Source organism: Pan troglodytes, chromosome 12, assembly GCF_028858775.2.
Source record: "Pan troglodytes isolate AG18354 chromosome 12, NHGRI_mPanTro3-v2.0_pri, whole genome shotgun sequence".
NCBI classification, from domain to species: Eukaryota; Metazoa; Chordata; class Mammalia; order Primates; family Hominidae; genus Pan; species Pan troglodytes.
This window is the reverse complement of record NC_072410.2, coordinates 49,065,037-49,081,116: the sequence shown is the minus strand read 5'-3', so window position 1 is coordinate 49,081,116 and position 16,080 is coordinate 49,065,037. Positions and strand designations below refer to the sequence as shown.

The 16,080-nt window shown below is 38.7% G+C and overlaps 1 protein-coding gene across 3 annotated transcripts in view; it reads left to right on the top strand.

Moving 5' to 3' along the window:
* The window catches only part of LOC459325 (putative ALMS1-like protein), a 76,589-nt gene that overhangs the window by 16,144 nt on the left and 44,365 nt on the right, over positions 1–16,080 (top strand). For all 3 annotated transcript variants that reach the window (XM_063789727.1, XM_063789726.1, XM_009442658.5), the window contains exons 3-5: positions 13,704–13,825; positions 14,984–15,170; positions 15,484–15,726. In XM_063789727.1, coding sequence (XP_063645797.1) covers positions 15,165–15,170; positions 15,484–15,726 — 249 coding nt within the window. In that variant the 5' untranslated portion in view covers positions 13,704–13,825; positions 14,984–15,164. The remainder of the gene's footprint in view (positions 1–13,703; positions 13,826–14,983; positions 15,171–15,483; positions 15,727–16,080) is intronic.

Genomic DNA, 16,080 nt, shown 5'->3' with positions numbered 1-16,080 from the left:
TAGGGTATGTCTCAATGTAGGTCAAGCTCTGTTTTTTTATTAATTGAGATAAAATTCACATTCCATACAATTCTTTTTTAGTATATAATTCAGCATGTTTTTGTATATTCAGAAAGTTATACATCCTTCACCCCTAATTCCTGAACATTTTTGTCTCCCCAAAAAGAAACCGTGTGCCCATTAGCAGTTACCTCCCATTACCCTTGTTCTTGCACCCCCGCCTCAGCCCTGGCAACCACTAATCTACTTTCTGTCTCTATGGGTTTGCCTATATGAGACATTCCACATAAATGGAGTTGTAAAATATGTGGCTTTTTGTATCTAGCTTCTTTGACTTAACATGATATTTTTAAGGTTGTAGCGTATATCAGTACTTCATTTTTTGGTTTGCAGAATAAAATCCGTTACGTGGATTTACAACATTTTATTTATATATTCATGAATGGATGGATACTTGGGTTGTTTGTACTTTTTTACTTTCACAAATAATGCTGTTATAAATTGTTATAGATTGTGTACAAGTTTTTGTGTGGACATAATTTTTTCAGTTCTCTTGGATATATACGTAGGAGTAGAACAGCTGGGTCATATGGTAACTCTCTTTTTAACCTTTGAGTAACTCCCAAACTGTTTTCCAGAGTGGCTGTGCCGCATTATATTTCCACCAGGATCATATTAGGGTTTCAGTATTTCCACGTCCTCGTCAATAATTGTTATTTTCTGATTTTTGATTATAACCATCCTAATGAGTGTGAAGTGTCATCTCATTGTGGTTTTGATTTGCATTTCTCTAATGACTAATAATGAGAAGCACCTTTTTAAGTGCCTATTAGCCATTTGAATATCTTCTTTGCAGAAATTTCTATTCAGATCCTATGCTCATGTTTAAATTGGCTTATTTTTGTTCTTTTATTATTGGGTTCGACGTGTTCTCCATATATTCTGAACAGCAGTCCCTTATTCACTATATAATTTGAAAACATGTCTCCCATTCTTTGGGATGCTTTTCACTTTCGATGGTATCATTTGCAGTACAAAATTTTTAGTTTTGACAAAGTCCAATTTATCTACTTTTGTCATTTGTGTTTTTCATGTTGTGTTTAAAACTATTGCCTAACCCAACATCACACACAAAAAAAGTTTACTTCTTTGCTTTTTTCTAAGAGTATTATAATTTTAGCTCTTAAATTAGGGTCTATGATCATTTTTTAGCTAATTTTTGTATGTAATGTGAGGCAGGGGATACAGTTTCATTTTTTGCATATGGATATCCAGTTGACCCCACACCATTTGTTGCAGAGACTATTCTTTCTTCCATTAAATTGTCTGGGGTCCTTTGCCAAAAATTAATTGACCATAAATGTAAGAGTTTATTTCTAGACTCTTAATTCTATTTCATTGATCCATATGTCTCTGCAAATGCCACCACCACACCGTCTTGTTGTGGTGTTCTTGTGGTAAATTTTGATGTGTGAGTCCTCCAACTTTGTTTTTCTTTTATAAAATTGCTTTAGCTATTTATGGGTTCTATGAACTTTAAGATCAGCTTGCCAGTCTCTGAAAAAAAATAAAAGGCAGCTTGAATCTTGGTAGGGATGTCATTGAATCTATAGTTGGAATTGGGGAGTACTGACATCTTAAAAATATTAAGACTTCTAATCTATGAACATAGGATCTATTCCCATTTAGTTAAGTCTTCTTTCATTTCTTTCAACAATGTTTATAGTTTTTACTTCTTTGCAGTTCGGCACATCTGTCATTAAATGTATTTCTATATATTTTCTTCTTTCTAATGCCATTGTAAATGAATTTGTTTTCCTAATTTCATTTCTAGGTTGTTTACTGCTAGTGTATAGAAATACAACTGATTTTTCTTACATTGATGATAGATTGTACAAGCTTGCTGAACTTGTTTATCAGCTCTAATAATTTGTGTGTGTATATGTGTGCCTTAGGATTTTCTATATAGAATACCATGTCACCTTCAAATAGAGATGGTTTTTCTTTCTAATCTTATGCTATTTTTTCTTTTTCTTTACTGATTGCCTTTGTTTGAACCTCCAGAACTATGTTGAATAGAAGTGGCAAGAATGGATGTCCTTGTCTTGTTCCTAATCTTAAAAGGGAAAGCTTGACAGTCATTAAGCATAATATGAGGGATGAGTTATTTGTAGATGCCCTTTAACAGGTTGAGGAAGTTCCCTTCCATTCCTAGTTTGTTGAGTGTTTTTACCATGAAAGGGTTTTTTATTTTGCCAGGAGCCTTTTATATTTCTATTGAGCTAATTATATGTTTTCCCTTTATTCTATTAATATGGTGCATTATATTGATTTATTCATATGATAAACCAACCTTGCATTCTTGAGATAAATCCCACTTGGTTTTGATGTGTAATCCCCTTTCTGTCTTCTTGGATTCAGTTAGCTAGTATTTTTGTAGTATTTTACATCTGTAGTCACAAGGGATATTGGTCTGCAGTTCTGTGATATCTTCGTCTGCCTTTGGTATCAGGATAATACTGGCCTACATAGAAGGAATCAAGAAGTGATCTTTCTGATTATGTTTTTTGTATGAGATTTTGAATAATTGGTGTTACCTCTTCTTTAAATATTTGGCAGAACTTATCAGTGAAGCTTGGTCCAAGCTTTACTTTTGGAGAAGTTTTCTGATTATTAACTCAGTCTTTTCTCATTATAAGCCTACTGAGAGTTTTTATTTCTTCTTGAATCGATTTTGATCATTTCTTTATCTAGAAATTTGTCTACTTCATCTAGGTTGTCTAATATCTTGGTATATGATTGTTCATAGTATCCCCTCATCCATTCTTAATTTTAGTGATTTGAGTCTTCGGTTTTTCCTTGGTGAATCTAGCTAAAGATTTCAGTTTTTGTTGATGTTTTCAAAGACCAAACTTTTGGTTTCTTTAATTTTCTCTTGCATTTTCCTAATCTCTGTTTTATTTATTTCCATTCTAACATTTAGCATTTCCCTCCTTCTACTTATTTTTGTTTTAGTTACATAGAACTTTAGTTACGTAGAGCTCATCTTTTTCTAATTCCTTTTTAAAATGATTTCAATTTTTATTATAGATTAAAGGACACGTGCACATTTATTACATGGGTATATTGCTTGACACTGAGGTTTGGGGTATAAATAATCCCATCACCCAGGTGGTGAGCATAGTACCCAATCGGTGGTTTTTCAGCCCATTCCCTCCTCCTTTCCTCCCATCTAGAAGTCCTCACTTTGTATTATTCTCATCTTTATGTATATTCAGTGTTCAGCTCCCGCTTGTAAGTGAGAACATGCAGTATTTGGTTTTCTGTTCTTGCATTAATTGGCTTAGGATAATGGCCTCCAGCTCCATCCATGCTGCTGCAAAGGGCATGATTTTATTTTATTTTTATGTCTGCACGGTATTTCGTGGTGTATATACACTACATTTTCTTTATCCATCCACTGTTGGTGGCCACCTAGGTTGATTTCATGTCTTTGCTATTATGAATAGTGCAGGAAAGAGCATGTGAGTACATGAGATTTTTTGACAGAATGAATTCTTTTCCTTTGAATATATACCCAGTAGTGGGATTGCTGGGTTGAACAGTGGTTCTTTTTCAGTTCTTTGAGAAATCTCCCAACTGCTTTATACAATGGCTGAACCAGTTTGCATTCCTACCAACAGTGTATAAGCATTCCCTTTTCTCTGCAGCCTTGACTGCATCTGTTATTTTTTGACTTTTTAATAATCAGAATTCTGACTGGTGTGAGATGTTATCTCATTGTGGTTTTGATTTGTATTTCTCTGATGAATGGTGATGTTGAGCATTTTTTCATGTTTGTCAGCTGCTTGTACATCTTCTTTTGACAAGTGTCTTCCTGTTCTTTGCTCCCCCCACTTTTTTTTTTTTTTTTTTTTTTTTGAGAAAGGGTCTCACTCTGTCACCTAGGCGGTAGTGCAGTGGCACGATCTTGGCTCACTGCAACCTCCGCCTCCCAGGTTCAAGCAATTCTTGTGCCTCAGCCTCCTGAGTAGCTGGGATTACAGCTAATTTTTAAATTTTTAGTAGAGATGGGATTTCGCCATATTGGCCAGCTAATTTTTAAATTTTTAGTAGAGATGGGGTTTCGCCATATTGGCCAGGCTGGTCTTGAACTCCTGGCCTCAATTGATCTTCCCACCTTGGCCTCCCAAAGTGCTGAGATTACAGGTGTGAGCCACCGTGCCCAGCCCCTTTGCCCATTTTTACAAATGGAATTATTTGATTTTTGCTTTTTAAATTTTTACATTTCCTTACAGATTCTGGACATTAGAGATTTGTTGGATGCATAATTTCCTAATATTTTCTCCCATTCTGTGAGTTGTCTCTTGATTGATCATTTATTTTACTGTACAGAAGCTCTTTGGTTTAATTAGGTACCAATCATCAATTTTTTTATTTTGTTACAATTGCTATTCAGGACTTAGCCGTAAACTATTTTCCAAAGCCAATATTGAGAAGGGTATTTCCTAGGTTTTCTGCTAGGATTTTTATAGTTTGAGGTCCTCCATTTAAATCTTTAATGTACCTTGATTTTTTAAAATATAGTGAGAGGTAAGGGTCCAGTTTCTTCTGCATATGGCTAGCCAGTTATCCCAGCACCATTTATTGAATACAGAGTTCTTTCTTCATTGCTTATTTTTGCCAATTTTTTGAAGGTCAGATGGTTGTAGGTGTGCAGGTTTATTTCTGAGTTCTCTACTCTGTTCCATTGGTCTATTTGTCTGTTTTTGTACTGGTACCGTGCTGTTTTGGTTACTGTAGCCTTACAGTGGAGTTTGAAGTTGGGTAATGTGATGCCTTCGGCTTTGCTGTTTTTGCTTGGGATTGCTTTGACTATTTGGGTTCTTGTTTGGTTCCAAATGAATTTTAGAATACATTTTTCTAATTCTGTGAAAAATGATATGCTATTTTGATAGGGATAGCATTGAATCTGTAAATTGCTTTGGGAAGTATGGCCATTTTAACAATAATATTGATTCTTCTCATCCATAAGCATGGAATTTTTTCCATTTATTTGTCATCTCTGATTTCATTCAGCAATGTTTTATAGTTCTCCTTGTAGAGATCTTTCACCTCCTTGATGAGGTATTTCATTTTTTGTGGTTATTGTAAATGGGATTGTGTTCTTCATTTGGTTCTCAGCTAGAACGTTACTGATGTAGAGAAATGCTACTGATTTTGTATCCTGAAACTTTAATAATTTGTTCATCAGGTCCAGGAGGCTTTTGGTGGAGTCTTTAGGGTATTCTATGTAACTCATATCATCAGCAAAGAGAGATAGTTTGACATCTTGTTTTCCTATTTGGATGCCTTTCACTTCTTTCTCTTCCATAATTGCTCTGGCTCAGACTTTCAGTACTAGAAGTGGTGAGAATGGGCATCCTTGTCTTGTTCCAGTTCTCAAGGGGAAAACTTCCAACTTCTGCCTATTCAGTATGATGTTGGCTCTATGTTAGTCATAGAAAGCTCTTATTATTTTGAGGTGTGTTCCTTCAATGCCTTGTCTGTTAAGGGTTTTTATCATGAAGGGGTGTTGGATTTCATGGAAGATGTTTTGTGCATCTACCAGGCTGCTCTGGGGTCCAAGGCCTATGGAGGTCCCTTGTGGACTTGAGTGTTGCCTCCTTATACACTCTGGGCAGGCAGCTCCCTGTATCAGTCTATATGCCTGGGGGTCAGGAGGAATCTCCCATCCCAGGATTGCACAGGTCCCCGCAGGAAGTGTAGATCCCCCAGGGGCTCTCACTCACTATGGAAACCATTTAGTTGCCCATAGTAATGTGGTTGAATTCTCTTTAACTGCCTTATACATGTTTATAAGTTGCTGTTTGAATCCCTTTCCCAGGACATGACTGGTAATTGTGTGTGGTTTGTATTAATTTTGTTCCTTGGAGCTTGGAGAAGCCAGAGAGGGAGTAGGTGATTCTAGGACTCTGTGCAACCTCCTGAAGTGACATTTTTCTCTGCGATTGTTTTAAAACTCACAAACTGATGGCTGCTTTAGCAATTGCAGGGTAAGGGAAATACCTAGTTCTATGGGACGTGCCCTTGAGGTTTTGCTTTTGTACTTCTTTAAGGTGGCTATTGGCTGCTTTGGTGGCTTCCTAGTGTACAGTAATATTGCTGGGCCTGATTTTTTTCTAGCAAATCTTTATAATGCAGCTAAGCTATTCAGATCTAAGAGATAATTTTCCAGACATTTTTCTGATTTCTTTCTGGCTAGAAGGGGTATATGATTAATCTTCATTCAAGCTAGGGCAGAAATGCTGTTTTCTTTTTTAAACAGGGTTGCATGTCTCTAGTTGAGAAGTTTATCTCTTACCTTAGTCACCTTTTCCGTCAAAAGTGGGCTATCCGTAGGGTATTTTGAATGTAATGACTCACCTTTCACCGTCTGTATGTATGATCCTTTGTGGAGAAAGAACTGTGTATTAGCTCTAAATTTGTGATATGAGTTGAGCCCCTTCTCTGGATTCTGAAGATTCTTTTCATGTTTTGTTTGTTTGTATATTTCAGTCATGGAAGCGGAGATTCATTATGCCTATTTCCTAAAATCCATCACCTGTTTTCTCAGTGTTTCTCTCCTATTTACTCAGCTTCTCTGTTTCTATAGGCTGCTTCCTCTTCACTGGAACCATGCTTTAGTCATTCCTCACATGGACTGGGGAGGACAAGTGTGACAGGATGGCTTCTGTTGATGTTTCTACTGCCTTACATCTTTCTCTTTATTACCAAATATGTAATATTTTATTAAGTATAAAGATAAAAGGATAGTTAAATATAAAGAGTTCAACAACATAGAAAATAAAAAGGCCTTGTAATTCATCCATAATTCTCCCCATCCTGAAATAGTCCTGATTAACATTTTATATATAATCTTCCAGTTTTATATTTTATGATTCACATACCTTGTTTTATTTTAAAAAATGGAATTATACCAAGTGATTTGAAAGTCTTATTTTCAACTTTTGTTTGTTTTGAAAATGTTCATTTAATATATCATAATAGACATCTTTCTGTGTGAAATACAGATTTATGTAGTCTTTTTTATTGCTTTATGAGTTCCATTGTATACTTATACTGTTTAATTAGTTCCCTAATAACAGATATTTAAATCATTTAAAATATTTCTTTTTTATTATTATTATACTTTAAGTTCTAGGGTACATGTGTACAACGTGCAGGTTTGTTACATATGTATACATGTGCCATGTTGGTGTGCTGCACCCATTAACTGGTCATTTACATTAGGTATATCTCCGAATGCTATCCTTCCCCCCTCCCCTCACCCCACAACAGGCCCCAGTGTGTGATGTTCCCCATCCTGTGTCCAAGTGTTCTCATTGTTCAATTCCCACCTATGAGTGACATAGGTGTTTGTTTTTCTATCCTTGCGATAGTTTGCTCAGAATGATGGTTTCCAGCTTCATCCATGTCTCTACAAAGGACATGAACTCATCCTTTTTTATCACTGCATAGTATTCCATGGTGTATATGTGCCACATTTTCTTAATCCAGTCTATCATTGACGGACATTTGGGTTGGTTCCAGGTCTTTGCTATTGTGAGTAGTGCCACAATAAATATACGTGTGCATGTGTCTTGATAGTAGCATGATTTATAATCCTTTGGGTATATACCCAGTAATAGGATGGCTGGGTCAAATGGTATTTCTAGTTCTAGATCCTTGAGGAATCACCACACTGTCTTCCACAATGGTTGAACTAATTTACAGTCCCAACAACAGTGTAAAAGTGTTCCTATTTCTCCATATCCTCTCCAGCACCTGTTGTTTCCTGACTTTTTAGTGATCACCATTCTAACTGTTGCGAGATGGTATCTCATTGTGGTTTTGATTTGCATTTCTCTGATGGGCAGTGATGATGAGCATTTTTTCATGTGTCTGTTGGCTGCATAAATGTCTTCTTTTGGGAAGTGTCTGTTCATATCCATTGCCTAGTTTTGATGGGGTGGTTTGATTTATTTCTTGTAAATTTGTTTACGTTCGTTGTAGATTCTGGATATTAGCCCTTTGTCAGATGGGTAGATTGTAAAAATTTTCTCACATTCTGTAGGTTGCCTGTTCACTCTGATGGTGGTTTCTTTTGCTCTGCAGAAGCTCTTTGGTTTAATTGATCCCATTTGTCTATTTTGTCTTTTGTTGTTATTGCTTTTGGTGTTTTAGTCATGAAGTCCTTGCCCATGCCTATGTCCTGAATGGTATTGCCTAGGTTTTCTTCTAGAGTTTTTATGGTTTTAAGTCTGACATTTAAGTCTTTAATCCATCTTGAATTAATTTTTGTATAAGCTGTAAGGAAGGGATCCAGTTTCAGCTTTCTATATATGTCTAGCCAGTTTTCCCAGCACCATTTATTAAATAGGGAATCCTTTCCCCATTTCTTGTTTTTATCAGGTTTGTCAAAGGTCAGATGGTTGTAGATGTGTGGCATTATTTCTGAGGGCTCTGTTCTGTTCCATTGGTCTATATCTCTGTTTTGGTTACCAGTACCATGCTATTTTGGTTACTGTAGCCTTGTAGTATAGTTTGAAGTCAGGTAGCATGATGCCTCCAGCTTTGTTCTTTTGGCTTAGGATTGTCTTGGCAATGCGGGCTCTTTTTTGATTCCATATGAACTTTAAAGTAGGTTTTTCCAATTCTACGAAGAAAGTCGTTGGTAGCTTGATGAGGATGGTATTGAATCTATAAATTACCTTGGGCAGTATGGCCATTTTCACGATATTGATTCTTCCTATCCATGAGCATGGAATGTTCTTCCATTTGTTTGTGTCCTCTTCTATTTCACTGAGCAGTGGTTTGTAGTTCCCCTTGAAGAGGTCCTTCACATCCCTTGTAAGTTGGATTCCTAGGTATTTTATTCTCTTTGAAGCAATTGTGAATGGGAGTTCACTCATGATTTGGCTCTCTGTTTGTCTGTTATTGGTGTATAGGAACGCTTGTGATTTTTGCACATTGATTTTGTATCCTGAGACTTTGCTGAAGTTGCTTTTCAGCTTAAGGAGATTTTGGGCTGAGGCAATGGAGTTTTCTAAATATACAATCATGTCATCTGCAAACAGGGACAATTTGACTTCCTCTTTTCCTAATTGAATACCCTTTATTTCTTTCTCCTGCCTGATTGCCCTGGCCAGAACTTCCAACACTGTGTTGAATAGGAGTGGTGAGAGGGCATCTCTGTCTTGTGCCAGTTTTCAAAGGGAATGCTTCCAGTTTTTGCCCATTCAGTATGATATTGGCTGTGTGTTTGCCATAAACAGCTCTTATTATTTTGAGATATGTCCCATCAATACCTAGTTTATTGAGAGTTTTTAACATGAAGGGCTGTTGAATTTTGTTGAAGGCCTTTTCTGCATATATTGAGATAATCATGTGGTTTTTGTCTTTGGTTCTGTGTATATGATGGATTACATTTATTGATTTGCATTTGTTGAACCAGCGTTGCATCCCAGGGATGAAGCCAATGTGATCCTGGTGGATAAGCTTTTTGATGTGCTGCTGGATTCGGTTTTCCAGTATTTTATTGAGGATTTCTGCATCAGTGTTCATCAGGGATATTGGTCTAAAATTCTCTTTTTTTGTTGTGTCTCTGCCAGGCCTAGGTATCAGGATGATGCTGGCCTTGTAAAATGAGTTAGGGAGGATTCCCTCTTTTTCTGTTGATTGGAATAGTTTCAGAAGGAATGGTACCAGCTCCTCTTTGTACCTCTGATAGAATTCAACTGTGAATCTGTCTGGTCCTGGACTTTTTTTGGTTGATAGGCTATTAATTATTGCCTCATTTTCAGAGCCTGTTATTGGTCTATTCAAGGATTCAACTTCTTCCTGGTTTAGTCTTGGGAGGGTGTATGTGTCCAGGAATTTATCCATTTCTTCTAGATTTTCTAGTTTATTTACATAGAGGTGTTTATAGTATTCTCTGATGGTAGTTTGTATTTCTGTGGGATCGGTGGTGATATGCCCTTTATCATTTTTTATTGCATCTATTTGATTCTTCTCTCTTTTCTTCTTTATTAGTCTTGCTAGCGGTCTATCAATTTTGCTGATCTTTTCAAAAAACCAGCTCCTGGATTCATTGATTTTTGGAAGGGTTTTTTGTGTCTCTATCTCCTTCAGTTCTGCTCTGATCTTAGTTATTTCTTGCCTTCTGCTAGCTTTTGAATGTGTTTGCTCTTGCTTCTCTAGTTTTTTTAACTGTGACTTTAGGATGTCAATTTTAGATCTTTCCTGCTTTCTCTTGTGGGCATTTAGTGCTATAAATTTCCCTCTACACACTACTTTAAATGTGTCCCAGAGATTCTGGTATGTTGTGTCTTTGTTCTCATTGGTTTCAAAGAACATCTTTATTTCTGCCTTCATTTCGTTATGTACCCAGTAGTCTTTCAGGAGCAGGTTGTTCAGTTTCCATGTAGTTGAGCGGTTTTGAGTGAGCTTCTTAATCCTGAGTTCTAATTGGGTTGCACTGTGGTCTGAGAGACAGTTTGTTATCATTTCTGTTCTTTTACATTTGCTAAGGAGTGCTTTACTTCCACCTATGTGGTCAATTTTGGAATAAGTGCGATGTGGTGCAGAGAAGAATGTATATTCTGTTGATTTGGGGTGGAGAGTTCTGTAGATGTCTATTAGGTCTGCTTGGTGCAGAGCTGAGTTCAATTCCTGGGTATCCTTGTTAACTTTCTGTCTCGTTGATCTGTCTAAAGTTGACAGTGGGGTGTTAAATTCTCCAATTATTATTGTGTGGAAGTCTAAGTCTCTTTGTAGGTCTCTAAGGACTTGCTTTATGAATCTGGGTGCTCCTGTATTGGGTGCATATGTATTTAGGATAGTGAGCTCTTCTTGTTTAATTGATTCTTTTACCATCATGTAATGGCCTTCTTTGTCTCTTTTGATCTTTGTTGGTTTAAAGTCTGTTTTATCGGAGGCTAGGATTGCAACCCCTGCCTTTTTTTGTTTTCCATTTGCTTGGTAGCTCTTCCTCCATGCCTTTATTTTGAGCCTATATGTGTCTGTGCACATGAGATGGGTCTCCTGAATACAGCATACTGATGGGTCTTGACTCTTTATCCAATTTGCCAGTCTATGTCTTTCAATTGGAGCATTTAGGCCATTTACATTTAAGGCTAATATTGTTATGTGTGAATTTGATCCTGTCATTATGATATTAGCTGGTTATTTTGCTCGCTAGTTGATGCAGTTTCTTCCTAGCATTGAAGTTCTTTACAATTTGGCATACGTTTGCAGTGGCTGGTACCAGTTGTTCCTTTCCATATTTAGTGCTTCCTTCAGGAGCTCTTGTGAGACAGGCCTGGTGGTGAGAAAATCTCTCAGCATTTGTTTGTCTGTAAAGGATTTTATTTCTCCTTCACTTATGAAGCTTAGTTTGGCTGGATATGAAATTCTAGGTTGAAAATTCTTTTCTTTAAGAATGTTGAATATTGGCCCCCACTCCCTTCTGGCTTGTAGAGTTTCTGCTGAGAGATCAGTTGTTAGTCTGATGGGCTTCCCTTTGTGGGTAACCTGACCTTTCTGTCTGGCTGCCCTTAAGATTTTTTCCTTCATTTCAACTTTGGTGAATCTGACAATTATGTGTCTTGGAGTTGCTTTTCTCGAGAAGTATCTTTGTGGCATTCTCTGTATTTCCTGAATTTGAATGTTGGCCTGCCTTGCTAGGCTGGAGAAGTTCTCCTGGGTAATATCCTGCAGAGTGTTTTCCAACTTGGTTCCATTCTCCTCATCACTTTCAGGTACACCAATCAGAGATAGATTTGGTCTTTTCACATAGTCCCATATTTCTTGGAGGCTTTGTTCATTTCTTTTTACTCTTTTTTCTCTAAACTTCTCACTTCATTTCATTCATTTGATCTTCAATCACTGATTCTCTTTCTTCCACTTGATTGAATCAGCTACTGAAGCTTGGGCATCTCTCACATAGTTCACGTGCCATGGTTTTTAGCTCCATCAGGTCATTTAAGGTCTTCTCTATGCTGTTTATTCTAGTTAGCTATTCATCTAATCTTTTTTCAAGGTTTTTAGCTTCTTTGCAATGGGTTCGAACATCCTCCTTTTGCTCAGAGAAGTTTGTTATTACCAATCATCTGATGCTTAGTTCTGTCAACTCGTCAAAGTCATTCTCCATCCAGCTTTGTTCCATTGCTGGAAAGCAGCTTTGTTGCTTTGGAGGGGAAGAGGTGCTCTGATTTTTAGAATTTTCAGCTGTTCTGCTCTGGTTTCTCCCCATCTTTGTGGTTTTATCTACACCTTTGGTCTTTGACGATGGTGATGTACAGATGGGGTTTTGGTGTGGAGGTCCTTTCTGTTTGTTAGTTTTCCTTCTAACAGTCAGGACCCTCAGCTGCAGGTCTGTTGAAGTTTGCTGGAGCTCCACTCCTGACCCTGTTCACCTGCGTATCACCAGCGGAGGCTGCAGTACAGCAAATATTGCGGTACAGCAAATGTTGCAGCCTGATCCTTCCTCTGGAAGCTTTGTCTCAGAGGGGCACCCAGCTGTATGAGGTGTCAAGTTGTCCCCTAATGGGAGATGTCTCCCAGTTAGGGTACTCGGGTGTCAGGGACCCACTTGAGGAGGCAGTCTGTCCGTTCTCAGATCGCAAACTCCATGCTGGGAGAACCACTACTCTCTTCAAAGCTGTCAGACAGGGATGTTTAAGACTGCAGAAGTTTCTGCTGCCTTTTGTTCAGCTATGCCCTGCCCTAGAGGTGGAGTCTACAGAGGCAAGCAGGCCTTGTTGAGCTGTGGTGGGCTCCACCCAATTCATGCTTTCCGGCTGCTTTGTTTACCTACTCAAGCCTCAGCAATGGCGGACACCCCTCCCCCAGCCTCGCTGCCGCCTTGCAGTTTGATCTCAGACTACTGTGCTAGCAGTGAGTGAGGCTCTGTGGGCATGGGACCCTCCAAGCCAGGCGTGGGGTATAATCTCCTGGTGTGCCGTTTGCTTAGACTGTTGGAAAGGTACAGTATTAGGGTATGAGTATCCTGATTTTCCAAGTACCATCTGTCACGGCTTCCCTTGGCTAGTAAAGGGAATTCCCCTACCACTTGCACTTCCCGGATGAGGTGATGCCCCACCCTGCTTCGGCTCACACTCCATGGGCTGCACCCACTGTCCAACAAGCCCCATTGAGATGAACCTCGTACCTCAGTTGGAAATGCAGAAATGACCTGTCTTCTACATCTCTCATGCTGTGAGCTGTAGACTGGAGCTATTCCTATTCAGCTATCTTGGAACCCTCTGGTGGTTTTGAAGTTCATCACTTTTTTTAGCTATCTCCAGGCCTCCTTACCTCACATGAAAATTATATGCAAGTGTCACTTCAGAATTTCCTTCTGAAGATGCATCAGACTAATGTTTGGCTAGCATTCTCTTCAGAGTTTTTCCAGGCCCAGTGAAAATAGCCAGGCTTTTTTTGTCTTACCACCTTACAACAAACAGCTTAAGTCCTATCCAACTACAACATTCTCCCAACACAGATACAAGGCAGCATGTTCACATTATCTCAAGCTTCCTCCAAATACATCTCAACAGTTAGAATTGGATTAGAAAGAGGACTTGTTGGCTTGCTTATCCTGTGGGTAACTGTGACATTGACTGCAGGTAATAATAACAAGATCTCTTTTATTTTTCTAGGTAGCAAACCATGTGATTTCTTCTGACTCTATTTCCTCTTCTGCCAGTAGTTTTCCTGAGCTCGAACTCTACTTTTTGCAACAAGCAGAATGTACACATGTTAAACAAGGGCACACAAGCAGGTAATTACTTGAATCTGAACTTTTTCATTGAAATACACTGAAATGGCTCTTAAACATATAAGATACTCAACCTCAATCATAATAAAGGACATGAAGTTAAAACTATATCCAACTGCCAATTTTCATCTTATCAGATTGGCGTAAATTCAAGTGTGATGGCAAGTTTGTGGGCAAGAGTGTAGGGAAGTGTGTTCCCTTGTATATTCCAGTGGGAGTAGAAGTTGGTTCACTGTGAAAGACAATTTGACAGGTCCTGTCAAAATTACTTTCACTCAGCATTTTTACCTTTGAAATGTCTGCTATAGATATACTATGAATATGTGGAATTTAACCTATAGATATACTTGCATATGTGCAAAATAGTGTACAAAATTAACCACTGAAACATTGTTTTTTATAGCAGAAGATTAAAATGAATTTAGGTATTCCTCAGTAGCTGAATGATTACATAAATTATTGTATATCTGGATAATGAATGAAATTCTACATAGAATGAGGAAGCTCTCTCTTTACTAACGTGGAAAGATCTCCAAGGCATATAACTGATTTTAAGAAAAGGTACAGAACAGTGTATAGCATACTACAATATGAGTTTTTTTAAATAAAAGAAGTAAAGGAGGGAAGAGAATTGCTTAAATGTGCAAAATGAATTCTCTGGAACCATATGGGGTTGTGAACAGAGTAAATGGAGACAAGAAGTGGGAAGGAGGATTTTTAGCTATTGCCTTTCTATACTTTTGGTTTCATAAAATGAAAATAAATAAACTTTCTTGATTTGTTTCTTCCCCTCAAATCCTGTCTTTACTTCTGTCAACCTCTTCCATACCTGGGTGACTACCAAAAGGACTCTAAGTATTTATTGTCTTTCTGCCTTGGGATCCAAGTGGAAATTCTTTACCCTTTGAACCCATATTCATTCTTCTTTCCCTCTCATACCTAAAACGACTTACAAATAAAACCCTTTCTTTTTTCTTCTCCCTCTTTTTCCCTCCTACTCTCCCCTGTCCTTCCTTCTTTTCCTCTCTCTTCCCATCACTCCATCCCACACAAAGGGATTGTATTTTTGAAACATTAAAAAGGTTCACATACTCACTTGAATAAACCTGTCAACTCAGCCTCAAGGTTACTCCCAGAGACACCTGTGATCCTTCCCCTCAGGTAACTTGGAGATTGTGAACGGTGCCGAAAAACACACTCGAGCCAACTCCAAGTTCCAGCGAGGCTAAATTGGAAGAGGACAGTGATGTGACTTCTTGGTCAGAAGAAAAACATGAAGAGAAAATGCTCTTTACCGGTTATCCTGAGGACAGAAAGTTAAAAAAGAACAAGAAGAATTCCCATGAAGGTCAGTTTCTCATTCCAGATCTTGTAGTAGAGAAACTAGTGAATTTCAAGTCCCCTGCAATGCTGACTCTGTGTTTCCAAGTGATTCTATGTGACCCCCACCTACCCCCAGCCACCACCTTGTCAGGTTTTCGAAGTCCACCACTGCAGTTAACACAGTCATCCCTGCAGTGAAACCAAACTCAAGGGCACCCTGTGGCCACTGACAGCTGAGACCTCTGAGAGCCTGTATTATATGCATGTCCTTGATGAAAGCCAGGTGGGGCTGTAAAAAGTGAAAATTCTGTTTTCCTTCTAAAAACTATTTCCTGTAGGAGTTTCCTGGTTTGTTCCTTTGGAAAATGTGGAGTCTAGATAAAAAGAAGGAAAACATGCTTAAGACTCATGACCCTGGCATCTCCCGGTTGGAACCAGTAACCAAGACCAAGCCGTGGAGGGAGCCACTGCGGGAGCGGAACTGGCAGGGGCAGCACCTGGACAGTCGGGGCTCTCTGGCAGGCCCAGGCAGAGAGGATGGCAGAAACCCACTGAAGCTGTTTGTGAGAGCAACCCTGCAGGTGCAGTGACGTTGACTTAACTTTAGCCCTACGTGTAGGGAGAAGAAGGGTAAGGCGCGGAGAAGCTGGCTCTGTGACTTGGCGAGCTGAGGTGTAGGCCTGAGACGCTCTTTTCCAGCACCTCCGCAGTTCACCTGTTTTCACACATGAGGACTGGGTTTCTCATCATCTGTCAAAGGCTGCCTTACTCTTAACCATAGATGGTGCATCACTGTCAGGATCTGGGGACAAGGGCACAGGAGGGAGGATTTGTGGCTCTGCTCATTGGGTTTGTGGGTCCCTGTGTGTGGAGGGCCCAGAGGCCTGATGCTTGTGCAGCCTCATGCATGTTCCTCCATGTCCGCAGCTCCTGTT